We start from the raw sequence: 22,507 nt of genomic DNA, 5'->3' as shown, positions 1-22,507 counted from the left end.
GCTTTAATGGTTTATACAGCATTCGATCTACATTGACATACTGCTTATTAACAGACAATGTACAACAAGATACTGAAAGTACCTTTCTGAGTAATAATAATAAAAAGAGATATAATGTACCCTGCATCACGTCAACTGTCATGTCATTATACAAAACATGTTTTATTTTAGGATCATTTTCAAAGAAAAAGTGCACATCCACTCTAATTGAAGAAACTAACTCCTGTCTCCTCATCTCCTCCCCTCAAACAGACAATACACCAAATAAAGAAAAGCCTAGTTTTTTGTTACACTTCTAAACTTTTTCACGCTTTTTACATTATGGGCATGTCCACCATTTTGGATACATAGCTACAGCCAATCACACGGCTCATATGGCCACAGTAGTGCTGCTAGCGTTAGCGTCTGGGGCTACGGGCCTCAGCAGTGCTCCGCTGACGGGGTTGTGGGGGGTGACCTTGATGGGCCGGTTCTCTCCATGGTGGCAGCATCCCCGCGGGCAGAGCTGGCAGGCGGAGCAGGTGGCGTTGCAGCAGGGCAGGCGGCGGCAGACGCTGCAGCGCCAGAGGAACCAGGCCGGGGACCAGCAGCACCAGCACAGCAGCAGGGCGGCGGCCAGCACGCCCAGCGCCACGTAGAGAGCCAGCATAGACACGGGGATCGTGGAGGCTATGGGGGGGAGAAGGAGACATGAAGGATGGGTCACTTCATCCTGCTCACCTCTCCTGGTTTTACTGAACAGCTCATCCTGTTGAGTGTAATGGCAGAAGAGTACAGAGCCCGGAAACCACAAGCTGCAAGGGTCGCGTCATGTCTTACGAGACATTCTGCTGATCAGAAACACATGTGGATAAAGCTTCAAAAGGAATTATTTATGAATGTATTTCTACAGTGTTGATTTGATACCTTTTTCAAACACATTAGTGTCCGGCCAGGACCGGTCCTCCCACCATGAACATCTGACGAGTGCTGGCCAAGTCTGTAATTGCTCTTCGCCAGCTAAGGGCTTACAGACCCCTGCATCCAGCCCCCAATTGGTCCGAACAAATATGAAGCAAAGGAGAGAGTACCCCTCAATCCAGACTGGAGCTGGTCTGCTACCAGACTTGAGATGAATTATTCCAAATCTGATTTGTAAGTCACGTCCGATTAAATGTAAACGTGGCGGATTAGGTGGGCGTTGGTGGTGGCAGCGGCGCCCTCACCTGTGGCTGACTCCAGGTTGTGCCTACTGTCCGGCGCGCCACAGTTCATACGCGTGGAAGCCGGCGCTGTGGTCAGGACAGATGCTCCAATGGACGTTGCATTGGTGGGCGGCGATGTGTGAGCTACCAACTGACCCCCTGAAATGTTAGGAAGACAATATGTGGGGTTAGGAAAAGGAAATTCAGAAGATTCGGTTTAAGTTTGCGTGGAAGAAAAAGTAATCTTAAATTATACTCCATTATTTAGTTTATATTGGAACTAATATGTTGTGTGGTGTTTTGGAGAATGATTCATGTTAGCATAATATCATCACTCCACTGCCCTTTGCAGATAGCTGGCTGACCTTTGCACCCAGAAGTCAGGTTCTCTTCCAGGTCGCTTCCATCCCCACAGTTGTCGATTCCTTTGTCATCACACACCAGACTCAGAGGTATACACTTGCCATTGCGACAGGTAAAGTACGGCTCCCCACTGCATTCGGATTGGTTGAACCCTGAAGATTAGAATTAATAGGAGGATGCAAATCTTTCAGCACTTGGCTTTGACAAAGATGCATCTGAGAGCTTTTAGGTGTCATTTCAAGAACACAGACAGTATCTCTATAGAGCCCTATGATGTACAGAGTTGTAATATTTCACATGTGAGAACAATAACAAAATATGCAGACAGGTCTTTTCTTTCTAAAAGATGTCTTGAATTCCTTTATATTCAAGACTCAGGATTCAAAGGGCTTTATTGGCATGGAAAACATACATTTTGGTGCCAAGGAAGATAAAGTAAAATAAGATAAAGGAATAGAATATCTCAAAGCTCTTTCTCTGTGAAACACTGAGCCTCACCCAGCCTGAAGGAGGTGAAGTCCCCCACGAAGTCCACGCGGGGCTGGGTCCCTCGGGTCACCAGCCTCAGCGTCAGGTAGCTCCCCGTGGAGAGCACCGGCCGGGGGGGGCTCTTCCCACACAGTGGGGGGCCCACTGGCGGGGAGCTCCTCTCCCTGCCGTCGTAGAACTGGAGGTAGGAGCCAGCGTGGCAGGGGTCCTCGGGCCCCTGGCCAGGCCCGGGATCCGGGCGGGGGCTGTCCAGGGGGGCAGACCCCCGGGGAAACTCTGGGAAGGGCGGGGCGGGACTGAGCGGGGCCACCCTCAACAAGCTGTACACCAGGAAGAAGCGGAAGTGGAACTGGATCTTGTCCCGGGGGGAGGCAGCCTGCATGGTGAGGTGGCAGTCGGTGCCCATGGTCACAAAGTAGTACTTCTTAGAGTCCTTATGCGAGTTCACCACCATGCCGTCCCCCTTGATGGTCTGACCGCAGAAGTCCACCACGTTCACTGTCGAGAAATAAGAGAACAAATATGTGTCCGAATAATCCTTCATCACAATGCATCCTTTATTTGAAGTTAAGGATGTGGTTGACAAAAGGATGAGCTTTTGGTCTCTTATTTTTATAAAACATAAAAGAGAAATGACATTGGTTCTCCTTCATCTGAATGCACATGGCCTGCTGAACAAAAGACGATGATGACTAACTGTGGGAATAACGTTTTTTTGCCTTTTGATTTGATGGATGATATTGTTACTTGCTACTACTTTACTCTCCTTGAATACAGAATGTAGGAAAGATGTAATGTGGAGGCTACTCATTATTTGTATATTTAGTAACTTTACATCATGAGGCTGCTCATCTCACACCGCAAGTTCAAGTGGGTATGAGCAGAGAGCAGATGGGGGAGACAGATCATGTTCAGGCGGTCCCAGACCCACCCCCCTGACCACACGCCCCCATGGCTGGGCTGCAGGCCAAGTAATGCCTGGATTTACTGCCGCCTCAGGATTTATTAGCTCTGTTGCCATGGAAGACCACTAAGTCGCTCTGCTCTGACCTCCCGGAATGTCCCAAGAAGACAGTGAGCCCCCATTGTTGCCCCGCTAGTTCATACCATACAGGTTATGTGTGTGTGTGCATTTTAGAAGTGCTACATGATAGCACTTCTAAGATGCTATCATGTAGGGTCCAACTCAGAGCCAATCCTTGGGAGCAGGGTGGTTGAGGGGCGGATGGTATACACTTTAGTGAACACCTTCTCAAATCGTTTTCCTAAAGGCCAGCTGCTGCCGGCTTTGTGTTATCCTGCCCTCAATGTAGTTTTGATACCGGGACTAGATGAAGGCTCCAACTTTACTATGATGTGCTTTCAGCTTCACTGACACACAAATGAAGGAATATCATGTATGTAGAATGAATAAGCTATACTGAAAATGAAGACAAGAAGAAATACCACTAGTATCCTAGTTTATTAAAAATTTAAACAAAATACTTAATATAGTCTAGGCTAACTTTTAATATTGGCTTCTTTAGCCACAACAATTATGTGTATATATATGTAGATAATAAAAATGTTGGCTAACTACACCAATATTAAAAGTTAGCCAAGACCTATATCAAGTATTTCGTTTAAATCGAATATTTGGTTGTATAATGATCTATTATAAGAAATCCAGACTAGGCTAGGAGCCAAGAGTATCGCCAGCCGGTTGTAATTAATCACATAGTGGAAAGTTTGGACCCAATCTAAGATGTTAAACACTGAAGAGGGGGAGAGGGAGGAAGGATAAGAGAAAGGTTATTATTGGAGTAGGCTATTACAGTAGCCAGAAACCTGGTAATAAAGTATGTTAACGTGATTAAGTGGAATGCCGCCAATGAAACTAGTTAGACGTGCTTATCTAAAGTCGCATCCTCTTACCCGTCTCGATGGCTCTGGTGTTCACCGCCAGTAATCCCATCAGGAGAGTCATCTTCATCACTTGATGAAACAGGCTGTCGATTGGAAACTCCATAGTGGAAAACGTATTCAGTGGCGCCCAGTAAGCAGTCTGAATTCTTAAACTAATAGTTCACATAAGTTATGTCGGTGTCTCTAAATGATCATCCTTAAACCTTGATCTTACACTAAACTACTGAAGACGCTTGGACTCTGAACACAGGACATTTAAATGTGCGGACCGAGATGTGTATATATATATGAACTCAACCAGCTCCGTGCGTGCCCATTCGAAGTCTCCGCTTTCGCATGCTGCTGTTTCCATGACAATAGCCCAATGACGTGAGGGAGGAGGGGCGAGGGTCTCCCATCAGACGGAATGTCAAGGGTTTGAGTCCCCGCGTGACCATCGGGCTTTTCTACAGGATCAGAATTTAGATATTATATTGAATTGGAACGAATGTTCATGGAACCTAAAAAGAGCAAAGAAATAAACCAGTGTGGACCAACTGAAGCCCACATCAAACCTTTCATGCCGTCAAGATTTTAACACAATAACCTGAATTTGGGTTCATTTCATTTTTTTCTTTACCAATCTCCATCAGTCCCTTTTGCCCCATCTTACGGCTAAATAAAGGGCAAAGGGACTGCTAATGCGGGAGGCGAAATTAAAGGGTAGAGAGAGGCATCATTAGTTGTTGTTCTGTAAGATCATACAAGCATAACTTTCATAAAACCTTAGCTTTTTCTGTATGTTGGACTTGAACATTTTATTCACACATAATCTTTTATCTAACAAATGTATCTAAACATATTTACTATTATAACAATTAAAATGTACACTTTGATATTTGAACACGACGAACATCTTTTGACAGAAAAAAAATCTCAATTCACTTAAATACTATAAACTATAAAAATGTACACTTCACGTTCTTGAACTGAACACTAATAACAGTGTTGGGGGCAACGCGTTACTATTACAGTAACGATATTACTTTATTGGGTAACGAAGTAAAGTAGTGTGGTGCGTGCATGCGTGCTGCCTGTGTGTCTGCAGCGCCTGCTTGCCGCGGCAAGTTGCCATAGCGATCGATTTGAGTGACGTAGCTGCTTGTGCGAAGGAGTGTTCAAGTGTTGGAGCACAGAAGCAGGTTACACAGAAAGACCGTCTGGTTGAATGGTTCATTGTAGAAGACATGCTTCCCCTGTCCACTATTGAATCGCCAAGATTTAGAAAAATACTAGATAAAATACCCGCGACTCGCAAGCCAACATCCGACAGGGAGACATTTTCCTATTGCCTGAACAAGCGTCCACCACCGCGGACATTTGGTCCGCAAACAACAAAAGTTACTTAGGAATGACGGTGCACTGGATAGACAGCATTACTTTAAAACTTAAGAAGGCTGCTCTTGCCTGCAAGAGGGTGAGAGGAAGACACACTTACGATGCCATAGCTTGCAAAATAGATCAGGCTGATTCATCAGTTGGACCACATAAAGTAACAGCATGTGTCACCGCCGCTTAAGTGCATTTCTGTTTTAATTATATGGGATAAAGTGACCTTTTCATATTTTTCATTGACCACTTCATTTTTGTTCTCATGTTTCCCAAAGCCTGTGTTTTGAAACTTGTGTGTTGCTACTGATTGACCTCACCATAGCCTACTTTATCCTGTTGTTTGTGGATTTTACAGGAAGGCATTTCTTTGTGCAGACAGGGATATCGTTCTTTCATCTTTTCTATTAATTCATTTTAAATAAATTTTATTGTATGACAAGGTTTATATGTGAAGCACTTTGAGTCTGCCTTGTGTATGAAAAGTGCTATCTAAATAAAGTTACCTTGCCTTGCCTTTCATATGGTTTTATATGCTATTTTGTATAGATTTATACAATAAACACTAAGTGATGATAGGGCTATGAAGTTTGTCCATGTATCTACAGTAAATTAAGAAACAGGAAATTAAAGTAATAAGTAGTGAAGTTACTTTTCAAATGCAGTAACTACTAAAGTAATCCCATTACAATTTACAGAAGTAACTAGTAATAAGTAACTAATTACTTTTTTTTTGAGTAACTACCCCAACACTGCATATAGACTAAGCCTTAGCTTAGTCTATATGCAGTCCATCCAGTTGCTGGACAGTACCACTTTCCCTTGATCTCGGAATGGCCAGTGGTTTTACTTTTGGACTGACAACATGTTTTACACTGTTAGTGATAGCCCTCTTGGCTGTGTCACCTTTTTGGTGGCTCCCATCTAGCCACCCATTCCTGTCTGCCTTTTGCAGCCTCCATTTTGGGTGATGATTAAACCCTAATGATTCATGAAGTGACGATACGGTTGCCGTTGGTTCTGACACTTGAGATAGTGGGTATTGTGTTGCTGATACAAGGCTGACAGGTAGTATTGCTGAGAGGGGGTGGTGGTGATATTATCAATATTAACAGATTGTTCCCGTCTTTCACATTTCTGTGGAATACTGCACACAGTCACTCTAGCCATATCCGGCTACATATATGTTGGACATTCAATACTGTTTTTTGGACAGCATAATCTGCACACATACACATAATGGGCCCTATTTTAACGATCTGAAATGCAAGTGAGAAGCACCAAGCTTCTTTGTGGAAGCATCAGTAGCTTTGTGGGCGGTTCTATGGCAATGTCGCTAGTTTACCGGTGCAAAAATGACTCTTGCGCCCGGCGCAAATCTAAAAAGGGTTGGTCTGAAGTAGTCTAATTACCCGTAGGTGTGGTTTGGGCGTAACGTGCATAAACCAATGAGAGTTCCAGCTCCCATCCCCTTTAAGAGCCATGAGCGCATTTGAATCTGACGAGTTGATATTTTGACAGCGCGTCTGCAGTCTCCGATGAGACAGATGCACATGAATTTCTGCACATGAACATGAACTTCAAATGGCTCAGTTTATGGCCAAATAATATGGCCTAATTCACACATGGAATAAGATTTTCTTCCACAACTTCAGAAATACTGAGTCCGCAAATAAATTTCGGCAAAGAAAACTTAACACACATATGATATGCGATAACTGTGGTTCTATTTAATGATATACGCAATACATTATAAACATTGTTTCTTATCAGTATTGTAGGCATTATCGACTTGTGTTCCTAATATGCATGTGTCCCGCCGTTAATATACATTGCCATGGACTGTTTTATACGTTACGTGTTTAGTTTGCGTGTGTTTAAACAGATGGACGCACACACGCACGCCCACATTCATTAATTATTTATTTTATTTATTTATTATTGGATTATGTCTTTATTCGCCACGACGCCCACCGTGGTCCCCTACGCCCTCCTTACGATGGCCCGTTCAGGGTTTTACGCCGCGGCGACAAGTGCCTGGTGGTAGACGTCGGGGGCAGGCCTGAGACCATTTCCTGGGATAGGATTAAGCCAGCTAACGTGGGCATTTCCAGACAGGTGGAGGTGGCGCCATCCCCACCCCGGGGACGACCGCCTGCGCCGCGCCCCCACGCTGGCCGTTGAGACTCCCTCGACCTCGTTGACCCCCGGGACCTCCGAGTTGGTGGACGGCACCGACGTGCCTGCTGCTTACTCTGCCACGGCCCCTGTCATCCGCTCGCGACGGGGTCGGGTCGTCCCCCCTTTCTGTCACAAGGACTTTGACTAGGGGTGAATTCTGGGGGGGCTTGTGTGGTGGTTAACATAATTCACCCACGGAACTATGGGTGGGGGGCGTGTTTAGTTCAGTCCTGCTTGTTTTTCGAATGTACTGGTTTTCAAGTTGTGTTAATTAAAACTCAATGCTGGATACTCCGCCTCCGACTCCCATCTCTCGGCACTATATTACCAAGAATGTGTGGCTAGGTAGATGAGAGAAGCAAAGTGTATGCGCGAGGTGCACAAGCAATATTGTGCATGCGCCCTTAAAATAGCATCTGAACAACGCGCCACTGACTTTAAACCAGGTATTTCCTAGTTTGTGGCGCAAGTGGTTTCTGAAACTGCAAAATAGCACCAGGGAACGTTTGCGCCAGAACACGCCTCCTCCTTTCGCCGAACCGCCCCTTGGGGCCCAAGATCATTCCCTAATTTACCGACGCGTGGCGCAGGAGGGAAAAGAACGCTCTGCGCCAGTTGCAAACTAACGACACATGCGCCAGTGATTAAGTCAATTGCACCGGATGCAAGATAGGGCCCAATGACTTATATACTGTGATTTAATTGCATTCAAATGTCATTTTGCTCTATGTTATTTTGTATATACAGTAGTACTTTTATTTCATAATTATAATTAGTCCAATCGACCTGATTGGATTGAAGAGGCATATGATCATGATATACAGTACAACCCCCCTTCACAATTTGATTACTGATAGGAGTCCGCCTGTCTAAATCTGTTATTAAAGAGTTATCAATGCTATGAGGACATACAGAACATGACTGTCTGCGTCATATTGCTTAACTGTAACATGTAATAAAAAAACATTATACATATGAATAACGTGTGTATCAACTAAAGGTTTACCTCTCAGCTGCTTGTTGACCAGGTGAGAGTCACTTTGTTTCCTTGAAGCTCTCCGTGGCCCTGGAGGGGTCCTCTGCTCTCATTCTAAAGTGTAATTAGAGGGAGAATTGTCCATGTAATTTATCCTCGAATACAGCCGCACCATCACAGCTATCTCTGCTGTTGATAAAGCGGTTATTGTGCGGTTGAGGTTTACCGGGTTCTCCACCAAGCAATCAACCGCCTCCCATCCAGGAACACCTCGTGAATCACATCTGTTGTCCTGAAAAATGAGGAGCAACCAGTCACACATGCTGTTGTTAGTCACATGATCTGAGGTGATGCGTCCAACAGAAGAGCTGCCCTCAGTAAGTAGACTTCTGCCTGGACAGAGAGAAACAGTTCAGAGAAAATAGATAGTCAACTCATTGGTCAATAAGCATGCAACAAAAAAATCCACATTGAGACTATTAACAATGAAACGCATTGTGCACAGCATCTGAAAATCAATTCCTGTCCAATGGAAATCATGCAATGGACCGATTACCTCAGATAATGATTCGGAAGAGACACCATGGAGAAAAGCTTCTTATTGTCACTAATCCACACAACACTGTGTGCAGGATTTGATCCTTATCGGGTAATACCACTCAGCCATCACAGCTCCATTACTATGTAACAAAATGGATTTTATTTTCAAACAGAGACCCAAGAGACTTGAGGTTAATAAAAAAGTGACCCTTGATAGACAGTAAAACATCTGTTTCCAGCACTTCATAGATGTTGGTCAAATTTAAAACACACAAAACCATCCACATTTTCTGTGACAGATTTTCATGACCAGCATTGGATTCTTGTGAGATGCTGTGCCAGAATTTGAACCAGCTCAGAGAGACAGAAATGGATTTCAAGCTCAATGCCTTTACCTCTAGGCATCAGGGGCGTTGGGCAGGGCAGGGCATGGTGGGGGCTTAAGGGCTGATTATGGTCCCACGTTCAAGCAACGCAAGGGGGTTACGGACCCCTTACGTCCTTGTGGACCCTCCTTGCGTCCATCGCAAGGGCCTGACGTGCGCCTCCCAAAAATTGTAACCTTCTTTCGAGGCAACGCAGCAGCAAGGGCTGTGATTGGTCCGCTTACTAAAACCTGACGCAGAACCGTAAAGGTTCACGACTGTGTTAAAGTGTCTGCGTGGTCATTGCGTTGCGTGAACATGGAACCATAATCAGCCCTAAGCTCCCCCTGAAAAAGGATGAACACTCTCTAAGCCCCCCCTCCCAAAACCCCCAGTCATTTTATCAGTTTGCAACTCTCGTTCCCCATGCTCCGCATGACCCTGAGAGTTGCCTTTATGTAAACACACCACACACACTCACACACATCACAGCGCCAGAAGAGACTATGCTTCTTGCTACAGGACGTAGGCCTTCTAATATACAGGGGTGATCATCTATTTAATATCCAATGAACTATTATTTGACTAATATTTGAAAGCACATCCTGTTGTAATTTTTTCAAAAGATGATGCACATAACAGAAATAGAAACGTTAGAAATTTGTAACACAAACACTTTTCTTCATGGCTTCCTTCAACAACCCCAGATCAAATCTGGGAGATGTACGGTCTACGCCGGCAAGGTCTCAAAGTACAGACTACAGACTACAGGGACATCCCTGATCTGCAGGCATTTTGCAGAAGAGACTCCGATCAGATGTGGGGATGCCAAGCCGTAGGACTCGAAGGCCTGATGACCCCAGGACACTCAGCAGAAGCTTAGGGATGAACCAGCTGAAAGGGTTTGAAGTGTTCATTGTGTATATATTTTCTGCAGACTGTAAAAGGAGAAACTAGATTATTACGATAAGTGGGTTCAGCATGTAACACGTTAAGCAGTTTGTTTGTTGCGCTGCATAAACCCATCGGGCAGAAACCAGAATAATATAGAGGTGTGTATCAAATATGTTTACGCAAAGTCCCGTTCAATTCCATGTTGAATTTGTTAAAATCGACAATATGTCATTTCTGCCACTGCCTTGTTTCCCTCTGTTCTAAGCATTTCTGATGTTAACAAATGTCTCATGAACCCTTAATCGACTAGAATAATTAAATAAGATTAGGTGCTGCTACAACTTAATAAATGAGTTAAGTAAAAGTAAGAATGTAAATTGCTATACGCCACCTATGTGACTTCTATTGGGCTCTGTAGTGTGTGGTGATGGCTGGCTTAAACGGTCGCACTGATTACTCAATGTGCATCAGGTGTGCAGCCTCGCCAAGCCCAGTCCAATTAGACTGAGCCAGGTGAGGCTGCTTGAACCAGCCATCCTCACAATCACTCAATAAGTTAAGATGTTTATCACTTATATACAAAATAGTTACAAATATTTGATAACAATTTATTTAATAAGCACAATTTAACAACTTTTGGACATTTTATAGTGAAAGAGAGTGAAAATTCTACTCACATTTAGATGTATATCAGTCACTATAATAGAATAGTGCCTCTTAGTTGTATAATTTAGTTTCACAGAGAGGTAATGCTCAAGAAATCTGATTATTTGTATTTCATTATGGTTGTTTTGTAATTAAAAAACCCATTTCATCACAATCTGTCAGAGTCGTTGATAGAATGTCTGCTTGGGCCAATTTGAATGCTAGAGCCTGCATTGACATGCGTCTTCCACTTCTGCTACCCTACTCCCTTATAGCCACTCCCTTTGTCTATATTTATTTGGTTGTACAACCAACTGTTCAGCAAAGGCATGCCTTTCATGTAGAGCTGAGCGCTGCACCAAGAGTTGAGGACCAGTGAGGCTAACTTAAGGATAGGCAGGAGACAAAGATAGGACACAAAGTTTTGGGCTGGGGACAAGACGCCTGGATACGTAATAGAACAAGGGAAATACTCTGGTTCTACTATTGATTCTATCAAGGTTGTAGTTCTATCACCATGGCTGACCCTCCACTGTCGTCGTACATCATGGACGAGGAGACCCTGAAGAGGAAGCAGAAGGAGAAGCTGAAGAAGTTGATGGCCACAGGAGGAAACCCTCGGCCTCTCCGCTCGCTCTTCTTCCTCAGCCTTAAGAACCCCATCCGCCGGGCCAGCATCAACATTGTGGAGTGGAAGTATCCTTCATGTTACCTTCACACTACTATGGTATTAACACCATGTTCATTATCATCAACAATACTAACAACACCATGTTCATTATCATCAACATTACTACCAATACCATGTTCATTATCATCAACATTACTACCAATACCATGTTCATTATCATCAACATTACTCCCAACACCATGTTCATTATCATCAACATTACTACCAAAACCATGTTCATTATCATCAACATTACTCCCAACACCATGTTCATTATCATCAACATTACTACCAATACCATGTTCATTATCATCAACATTACTCCCAACACCATGTTCATTATCATCAACATTACTACCAATACCATGTTCATTATCGTCAATATGGTGAAGTTGAAGTATCCTCCAGGTTCACTTCACATTACTTTAGTACAAATACCATGTTCATTACTGCTCTTTGGCAGCTGGTAGGCCTGCATAGTTTAACATATGAATATAACTAATGGCAAATACACCAAGGTCAATGTGAATGGTAAACATTTGAAGATAATGGAATTTTGTTTAATCCCTCTGAAATTCTAATGGTTATAATTCTAAGAGTAATTATAATATACCTTCACGAAGCACGCAGTATGTTAGTTTAAATGTTTACAGTGTATAGAAAAAACACTTCTATCACCACAAAAGGTCTTTCCGTATTATGGTCAAAAGGTAGATGTTTTATTTGCCAGTCAACCTTTACCATTCAATTGTTAATCATTTAACAAGAAGAGAACATAAGTCGTAGGATGTTTGAATTTGAATAAAGCATAGTATAAATATTATTATTATATATATATATTATATATATAGTCATTATATTATTACCTGCATACTTCAAACCATTAGATTGGCCTATCCCTACATCATAAATACATTGAAATGTGTTCTGGAAACCTGATGATAGCATTGTACAGATGTCATACTTCAATGGCTGAGGGCTTTATGCAACAACTATTTATTTTCCAGCCCAAATAGGCCCTACTTTTTCTTTCAGTAATAACTAATATGAATCTATCAACATAACTATCAACATAACAATTACTTGCTAACAGTTATGTCTGCGATTTGTGAACCGATCAAGATATTGAATTGCCTCCGATGGTTCAAGGCCGCCTTCAATAACGATGGATATTATTTATTGTAAACCTTACTAGATGTTACAGTCATGGTGCCACTTTGGTTTCCAATACATTCTGCCCAGACCTTTTGAAATCATCATCTTACTTGCCATCTTTGCCAATTGTGTGGCTCTAGCTGTGTATTTGCCGATGCCAGAGGAAGACAGCAACAATACCAACAGTAACTTGGTAGGTCTGTGTCTGTGTGCATGCCTGAAATTTCTATAAACTAACTTGGCCTTTTATGATCATATGATTTTTGAAGAGTGAACAGCTTAGATATTGGTTTATTTTGTATCAGCAATAGTGTTACACTGCATGTGGATAACAACCAACATTTTCATCAACCCAAACTCACAAAACAATGAGCACTAATGTTCATAGTTTGACACCAATAAAAAAGGTTATAGATAGTGATTTGTGATAATTAAACTGAGTAGCTTGCAACAACCCTGCTGCTGAAGCAGGGTTGGTGTGCCAGTCAGACTCAGATCGTACCTTTGTTAATGTCTGTGAGCCTATAGTGTGTTTTATTGTTAGATATATGAGCTTGTAGGAAAGTAGTCACTTTGGTTGTGGCGCATTGCAATGCTGAAAGGGGATCCATGCTGTCACTTGGCAGTGACGCTGCCCTGGGACAGCTGGCGAACCACAGCTGTGGTCGGCCAAATAAACACAGGGCTACTGAATCACTCTTAGGTAATATACCAACAATTGGTGTTTGTAAAGGCCGTTGTTTTAGATGTATCTGTAGCTGATCATTCACTGATCCGAAAGTGATGGGCTCACTTGCGGTTGCACAGAGATGGGTGCCCCCCTCTCCCAGCCTTCCTGCCGCACATGGTGGACATGTTGAGATTGAGGAAAGAGCAAAGAGTATAAATAGATATTTTAGAGTAGGTCCTAAATCAAGCCATAACGATGCATCTGTTCTGCAACTTAATTAACAGCTGGCAAAAATAGGGAGGAAATTAGCACTAGGAAAATTGTAACCGTGGACCCCCATACTAAGAAACATATACACTCTAAATATTTCAACACAAGTGTCCACCAAATATTGTGATGATTATGATTGATGATGATGCCCCACTCACTCTGCAAACTTGTCCTAACCGCACACAACGTAAATAAAGTTAACACACTGTTGAAACCGAAAAAGACATGTAGCAATATTTGATGGCCTTATAAATAACTTCAATATCCCAAAACGTATTTAAATAAAGAAAGAAGAAGTGTTTTTTTAAAACACATTTAAACATCAACAAAGAAAATACTAAATGTTCAAAGATTCATTATGGTTGTGCACGAAAACCCACCACTGTAGAAGCCATTTAAGATTCTTACCCTAAACGGGTTCGAAGGATACAGACAAATTATACATACATACACTGAAAAGTATTACTATTTTTTAAAGTTTCAAAAATACCACTATATTTCGAAATCCATTGTATACCACTAAATCAATATTGAAGCCCTAGCAATAAATTTAAATGTTGCACTAAAATATTACACTATACCATAATAATACTATTATGCAAGGAATACAGTGCCAAAGTACATTTGTTCTACCAACGGGAGGCCCAGCAGTTGTTTATTGTAGATTTTAGTTACATTTAAAGTGCGACATTTAAGCTTTCTGGACATATTAGTTTTTCTAAACAAAACAACATTTGGGTATTCAATGACAATATAAGAGCCTATTTCTCACCCTGGTTTCCTTCATCTGTAACTATTGGGTGTGGGGCTGATAGCTGGTTTAAGCAGCCTCACCTGCCCGAGTCAAACTGATTAGACTCTGGGACTGGCTGAGCCTGCACACCTGTGCACATTGAGTATTCAGTGTGTACAGGTTAAACCAGCCATCCCCACACACCCTCAGGGAGAGATTTCCTCGATGAAAACATGGTGCACCAGGTCATGTATCATTATCAACAAACCGTACAATAAACCGGCTTCCAGCACCACCACCCTGCTTCCTGATCTGGAGGATCCCAGTTATCCCATTTGGTTGAATGAATGAATGAATGAATGAGAGTGAAAAATTTAGGATGAGAGCGGCAGCCATCTAGCATGTATTACAGGCACAATAACGCTATTGGCTTTTTATTTTAAGTTATGACAGTTCAAATATTGTCCCAGGATTATTGATTTCTAACTGTTAAAAGGCATTTGTCCCGTATTTAACAATCGTGTGGTATGAGATTCATTCATCTTCAAATGTATAATTTATTTATGGGTTATTTGAAGTTATACCACAGCATTGTTAAATACTTGATTCTGATTGGTCAATACCATTCCAAGGGTGTGCATTGTTTTTCAATAACGGGACAGATTCAACATTAAAGGGTACATTTTAATTGTCCAACCTGGACCCTGTTTTCAGATCATCTTTGATCTAAGGGACTGATGCAGACAGCACATGGTTTATGTGTCATCATTGAGAACGCTGCAGCCTTACTCTGCCAAACGGGCAACAGTGTTATCCTTTGGGGTAATAACCCCCGTCAATGTATACCGTCAATCAAGGGCGTAGGAAACGGGGGGGGGGGGGGGAGGGGACGGAGGGGACACCGGAGACAGGCGCATTTGTCCCACCTAAAAATTATACCGGATCTGTCAGGTTTCCGATATGTGTCCCCCCCAATGTTAAACTAATTCCTACGCCCCTGCCCTCAATAGCTGTGTTCGAAATCGTTCCGTCACGGATATAGTGCACTATATAGGGTGCTCGCCATTTTGTAGTGGTGTTCGAATTCTCAGTGGTTAATTTCATGCACTATATAGCAGGGCTCTCAAGTCTCACGCATTCGGCGTGAGACACACGCAATTCAACCCATGCCCACGGCGCCCACGCGCCACACTCCGTATTTCTCACGCAGAGAAATTACCAGGATAGCGCCCACCAATTTGGGCCGCTATTTAACAGTGGAACAGGTAGGAATCAAATGGGTTTCCCGTACGTAGGGTAACCAGACGTCCTATTTTGCCCGGACATGCCCTCTTTTTGAGACACTTTTAAAAAAATGTGTGGCGGAATTTCCAAAATCGTCCGGGATTTTATTAAAGCCTCATACATGTTCACATTGAATGTATGAGGCGACAAAATCTCACTCTGAACTCAGTTCAAAACTTGAGAGCCCTGATATAGTGCACTTAAAATACCCAAAATTTGAGTGTACATACGATGTTCCCTACATGCTACTCCTGTATACCACAATGCAATGCGGTCGTGTTTTTCCGGAGGAGAAGAAGAAGCTGAATAACCCCGTCTTTAGAAATTTCAACAATTTATTTAGGATTTAACATAGAAAATTTAGAAATATATAGAAATAAAAAAACCTTGATCAAGGAAATGTAACATTCGACATCAATACAACCTCCAGCTTTCCTCGTGTGTGCCCGGTTTGTTTACATGTGGGCGCATCTGTCTGCGTCACACAAATACCCGGCGCATTTACTGACGCAAAAGACCTTTAGAAATGTTCAGCATAGTGTCCGAATTCTCGTTTGTTCGTTCCCTATATAGTGCACTATATCATGAACACTATAGGGAATAGTGTGTGAGTGAATAGGGAACGATTTCGAACACAGCTAATATATGTCCTCTTAAAAGTGCTGTCCGCAGTAGTTTAGGGCCAAGTTTCAGAGGAAGGAGCGGGCGTGTTATCCCCATGGTTGGGACCCAGGCCAACTCTGACACTATTTTAGTAGCCTACCGATGGTTTATATGAGCGTTGATCTGAGCGATATTGTCTGTGAAATGTGTGGCGTTATAGTACAATTGTCGGAGGAGCTTAACCCTCTTTTGGACGTGGACATCAAAATAAGTAACAGCTGCAGACAGCGCCACACTTCCACACTGAGGCGGTGTCTGTTTCATTTACCTCACATTCCATATGGCCTCTTCATTCATATGAATAATACAGGGCTGTACCGCTCAGTAAATATCTTCATCACAGTACTCGAGAGGCGTCAGTAGCTAAGGCCTGCTCTCAGATAGGGGACTTCACGTACACAGAAGAAGTGAGCTAACAGAATGAGACGTCACGTTTAGGCGTCCCCATTTATAACACACAATGAACTCTGCACATACAACGTCATATTTAATGTAGGAATATTGAATGTAACATTCTAACAAATGAGACTATATGTCCTGCAGCTTGAAGTATTCATGAATAAGAGCACATGGCTCCACAGTGGTGTTATACTTAGTGACAAAATGGCATAGATTACTATGTTGATGATCAAATAAGACAAATAACCATGTTAATAAAATAGGGACATTAGACATTAACAGTTAATTTAGGAAATTACAAGTGCCTGAAAATGTGTTGTTTCTGTTTGGAAAAACAGAAAACTGAAGCAATCCAAAAGTAAATAAAGAATACATTCTAATGTAATCATTGTTTGTATTTCTCTCCTACAGGAAAGTCTGGAGTACATTTTCCTCCTCATCTTCTCAGTGGAATGCTTCCTGAAGATAGTGGCCTATGGCTTCCTTTTTCATGCAGATGCATACTTAAGAAATTGCTGGAATATATTAGATTTTGTTTGTGTGTCTGTTGGGTAAGTAAAAAAATATATTAGTAAGAATATTTTAGGATATTAAAATCCAGAAGGGAAAAAGTGATACTGTAAAGAAATGTATATGAATAAACATGTATAAACATATAAATCAGTATGCATTTGCATGTGACTTATGCAATCATAAAATAATACATCAGCACTTTCCATATACCTTTTTAAAAGTTTAAATTTTCCTTAACTAAATTGTGTCACTCATGCTGTGTCTAGTAATGGTATCACATGAGCTAACAAGGTTGTCATATCATGTCTAGTAATGGGATTTACATGACGTTCCTCTGCTCTACCAAGGTTGTTTTCAGTAGCAATGGATGCTATTAACCACTTAAGTGGAGTGGAGGCTCAGGTTGGAGAGAAAGGTGGTGGGTTTGACATGAAAGCACTCAGAGCGTTCAGAGTCCTGCGACCACTCAGACTGGTCTCCGGAGTCCCAAGTAAGGAAGCAGACACTTTTTTGAAGATGTTTTATTCTTATTATGATCATTTTGATTATTATTGTTGTTGAGATCCAACACCGATGTTTGTTGCCCAGGCCTGCAGGTGGTGATGAACTCCATTATGAAGTCAATGCTGCCTCTGTTCCACATCACACTCCTTGTCTTCTTCATGGTCACCATCTACTCAATCATGGGTCTGGAACTCTTTAAGTGCAAGATGCACAAGACCTGCTATTACACAGGCACAAGTATGCAGTACAACAACATTCTTAAATGTGTATAGGAACCCACAAATACTTGTCACTGAACAAGGGTACAGATGTACTGTCTCAACCTATCCTAACTCCTTTCCTTTGTCCCTTCAGATATTATTGCAACAGTGGAGAATGAGAAGGCTTCTCCGTGTGCACAGGCAGGAAACGGACGCCGATGTACCATCAACGGTACAGAATGTCGAGCTGGCTGGCCAGGCCCAAACAGTGGCATCACCCACTTTGACAACCTCGGCTTCTCCATGCTCACTGTCTACCAGTGCATTACGACTCAAGGGTGGACTGACGTCCTCTACTGGGTAAGATTTGACTTTTTATTGTCTGGGTCTCTTTTGCGTGGTTGCTTCCTAAATAGGTGGCAGATATAGGTAATATGGCTGCATAGGAAACAAGGCCCTCCATTTTGCTACATTTCAAGGAAGAATCAGCATAAAGACAGTTCTCCAATTCATCTTTTATATAAAATAATTTATGGCAGTATAATGTACACGTTATTTTGTATTGAATTGTTTAAGAAGTCCCAGCGTGTCTAGCAGGCTACATAACATACTCCATAGCGGAGGTTGCTGGAGAGTGGCAAATCCCTCCCGACTATGGTGGCCACTACTGGGAAATTGGGCTAAGATTATAATAATGGTTATGTTTGAATTAATAACTCACAAACAGTGTGGTGTTTTTTTTGCCAAACACCAACGTGGCTTGTAGCGTGATATTTTCACAAGCCACATCCAAAATGCACACAGGTTTGGCCTGTGGTCAGTTTAAATTGGGATTTCATTGAAGATGTCGCTCCAAAAGCCACTGTTGCTCCAGAAGCCACTGTCTGCATCTACCCCAACCAGAAACCAAAGAATCTGCCTGAAGATTCACACTAAACTCAATGCCCAGACCGCACTGCCTCAATACTCCTTCCTGACACCTTGGACTACCTTGCGTTCATACCAAACAGGGCCATGGATGAAGCCATCCCCATGGCAACACACATTGCAGTAACACACCTGGACCAAAGGGATACATGAGTAATCAGTTTGTCGATTAACGCTCGGCATTCAAATCATCCTTTTCCTCAAAATTCGTCTCTAAGCTTGTTGATCTCGCCCTGGAAACCTTCCTTTTGAGTTGGATATTAGATGGAACAATAGTAAATTGTATTGATATGTTTAAGAGACATCAATACAATGTCTCAGTGTGACGTTCGATATTCCCCCTTATTTGCTTTCTAATCTCAATAGCGAGCTTTTTTTGTTTGTTTACATATCAGCCAATGTTTCACACAGTGCAACACATTGTCCTTTATGAGGAAAAAAAATTGAATAATTATCAGCATTGAAATATTGTCAAAAATTTTCATTGCATTGAACACCATGATAAGTCATAGCGTTGACAAGATCTTGTTATAGTGGGAAACGAATTATTTAAATTGTTCTGCCATATTTATTTTGTTTTAATTAGATCAATCCAGAAACAACTTAATTCAAACAGTGCAATGTTATCATCAGAAGTACGACACAAACTTAATATAAGCTAGACATATAAAAAGTTTCCAAAGTACAACTCAAAGTATATCACCGCGGTGTGCTTCGATTCATGAGCTGAGCCCACCTGGGTACTCTGCCATTGCAGAGTACAGGTCAGACTAATTTGACTGGAAGTCAACTCAAATTAAGTCTTTGCCATTTTAATAGCAGAAATCGTAAACCGTTTTGCTTTCTAGATAGGGAGCCACAATCCTACCCCCAGTCATGTAAACAACTATTCTGTCGTTGTTATATAGGAAAGGAATGAAAACAATAATGGTTGAGGGTGAACCCCACCAATTGGGCGTCATAACCCTGTGGATGAAGCAACCTATCTCTTCTTTTTCCGTCCTTTGCTCTTTGTGGAAATAAAGTTAATAATAAACTGGTTTATTTAAACTAATGTCCATGCAAAAAATGTGAAAGCAGCCTTATAGTTTTTCAAATTTGGCATTGGCTCTTGTACAGTGCGTGTTTTCACCCAAAAGGGGCGTAGATGTTCTGACAACAGAAAAGTGACGTATGCCTGCTCTCATCTATCCAAACATTGAACAGGCCTATATTTAGTATTGATATACTGATAAGATGGTTTGGTACAGCCTACTTGTGGACCATGGGTCGCAGAACCCCAGGCTTCCCCGTCGCCTTTGTGGGCCCATCATTCTGTTTTGTTTATGCCTCGCCGATGGGAGCTTGTCTCTTTTCATCTTGCACAGATGGGTGCTCACGCTATTGGCCTGGGAGTTGTTTTATGCACGGTTGGATTTGATGGGTGCTCAGCCCAATCCTGTACTCACCTCTCACTTACGAATCTGTCAACCAAGCATAGCTCCCCATGTCCTCCTTTAATGGCATCATTACACCCGCCGACGACAGCATCATCCTCGACTTGCAGAGGGGAGGTGAAGACAATTACCGGCCGGTGCCAGGACAATAATATCCCTCTCAATGTCAGCAAGATGGGGATGAGATGATGGGGGACTACAGAGTACAGCTGGGGGGGGAGACCCCAGACCACCTGGGTGAGGCTGAGGTGATGGTGGACTACAGAGTAGAGCAGGGGCTGCAGACCTCCGACCACATGGGTGAAGCTGAGGTGATGGTGGACTACAGAGTACAGCTGGGGGGGAGACCCCAGACCACCTGGGTGAAGCTGAGGTGATGGTGGACTACAGAGTAGAGCAGGGGCTGCAGACCTCCGACCACAAGGGTGAAGCTGAGGTGATGGTGGTGATCTCCGACCACATGGGTGATGCTGCTAATCTGTAATCACTTGTCAATATAACACACAAATCCTCATTTTAATATCTTTACATAGTGTTTTATTTTGCTTCTGCTTTTCTCTTACAACACATTTGATTGTCCCTGTGTAACCGACTTATTTAACTGAAACTAAACTTGTCTTATGGTATCTAAAGAGGCCTAGATGTCTCCATTTGGAGAGTGCCTAAACAGACCTCTACTAAAATGCCTGATGATTGTGGTACACACTATAAGACATGACATGCAGAAATGAAACTTTTCATTTTTGATTTGGAAAAGAAACGACCACAAAACAATCCCTCCCTCTCTACTTCCTCCCACCCTACATTTTCCCGCCAGTTGTTGAGACAATCACGAAAGAGCCTGGTATATCTCTTTTTGTTGACTGTGCACAGTCAACAAGAAGAGATATTCTCAAAGAGCATTTCTCTCATTGATAATTGCCTGAGGTGATGCCATTTCTAACCGATTGCACTCAAAACATGGTTAAGTCTTATCTATATCACAGAATAGGCATGGGTTTTTAACATTTTTCATCCAAAGGATATCAGAGGAAAAAGAAGAAGTGATGGACAATTGGTTCTAGAAACTTTAAATAACCATATCAGAAGGCAGAGGGATGTCTCCACTACACACTTACCAAAGATACTTTCAGGAAAATTAAAAAAAAAGTCTGAAAGTCAGCTAATAAGTCAGGTAAACAGCCTGGCCACATAACCAGGAGCGAACCTATTTAATCTGTGAGAAGGAATAGAAGGTAATTATGTGTGATTGCAATGGAATTCATGGAACACAATTTTCTGATGCTTTAAGGCAGGGATGGGCAACTGGCAACCCGCGGGCCACATGCTGCCCGCATCCTCGCTCAATGAGGCCTGCACATAATTAGAAATTAAATTAAAAAATTAAAATATAACCTTTTTTTTTTTACAGAAAGCTTGATCAAGAAAACCGTAAATTTCACTCAAGATGAGAGGCAGAGTATCTGTTCATAGAATTCCACTACAACTATAACTGCACTGAATATAATGCTAGTTGTTGCACTTAATGTGGGCCACTGTTGAAGTGCTTGGTCATGTGGCCCTCTGATGGTGATGTAAATTTGTGGCCCACTTCATCATGAAAGCTTCCCATCCCTGCTTTAAGGGATGGTTAAGGATTGTGGCTTTTTCTCCTTTTGTGATCTTTCCCGGGATGACGTAGGAGTAGCAGGATTAAGGGCCCCATTAAGGACATTTGTATGGGCCCCTAGATCTGGTGCACAGAGAACGTATTCTTTTGTCATTATTAAAAATATATATTTCACTTCATGGAAACTTAACGGAGACATAGATGCCCACTTTCTTACTTTTCACCTTCAATACGCTCTCCTGTATTTGGCTTTTGCCTGGCTTAACGAGTTTCAGACGAGTTGTTTTGGAGTTTGCTGGGTTAGCCTTTGCTTTAAATGAGCCCCTTCCATTGACTTGAAGAGTTACAGTAGCCTAGCTCCTTTTCATGTGAGGTGAACACGCATTTAATTACTTTCAAAGATTTCCAATGTGTTACGAAAAGTCGCTTATTCGAATCCCAGTAACCCTAAAAGATAGTTGTTTGCCAACAAACACATATAATTCAGCACTATTTTCAGCGGTGAGACTACAAGGCTATAGATGTTGTGCCGCTAAAAGCTGCTTCTGGCTGGTAGTCTGCACG

The 22,507-nt window shown here is 42.3% G+C and overlaps 2 protein-coding genes across 2 annotated transcripts in view; one reads left to right on the top strand and one right to left on the bottom strand.

The window, feature by feature from the left end:
• Nucleotides 1-1,149: 1,149 nt before the first annotated feature.
• Nucleotides 1,150-4,044, bottom strand: ldlrad2 (low density lipoprotein receptor class A domain containing 2; the record flags this gene model as incomplete). The annotated part of the gene is made up of 4 exons (XM_079747531.1): nt 1,150-1,343; nt 1,550-1,699; nt 2,046-2,534; nt 3,951-4,044. The coding sequence occupies 4 exons, from the start codon at nt 4,042-4,044 to the stop codon at nt 1,150-1,152; spliced, it is 927 nt and encodes a 308-aa protein (XP_079603657.1).
• Nucleotides 4,045-11,427: 7,383 nt separating this feature from the next.
• The window catches only part of LOC307084290 (dihydropyridine-sensitive L-type skeletal muscle calcium channel subunit alpha-1-like), a gene marked incomplete at both ends in the record, with an annotated part of 50,966 nt that continues 39,886 nt past the window's right edge, over nt 11,428-22,507 (top strand). The window contains 6 exons of the mRNA XM_079748614.1: nt 11,428-11,606; nt 12,823-12,928; nt 17,166-17,305; nt 17,615-17,757; nt 17,856-18,008; nt 18,126-18,331. Of these exons, the coding sequence (XP_079604740.1) occupies nt 11,428-11,606; nt 12,823-12,928; nt 17,166-17,305; nt 17,615-17,757; nt 17,856-18,008; nt 18,126-18,331 (927 nt within the window). The remainder of the gene's footprint in view (nt 11,607-12,822; nt 12,929-17,165; nt 17,306-17,614; nt 17,758-17,855; nt 18,009-18,125; nt 18,332-22,507) is intronic.

This window comes from Pollachius pollachius (genome assembly GCF_949987615.1).
Source record: "Pollachius pollachius genome assembly, chromosome: 12".
NCBI classification, from domain to species: domain Eukaryota; kingdom Metazoa; phylum Chordata; class Actinopteri; order Gadiformes; family Gadidae; genus Pollachius; species Pollachius pollachius.
The sequence above is the reverse complement of the archived record's forward strand: the minus strand, read 5'-3'. Positions and strand labels throughout refer to the sequence as shown.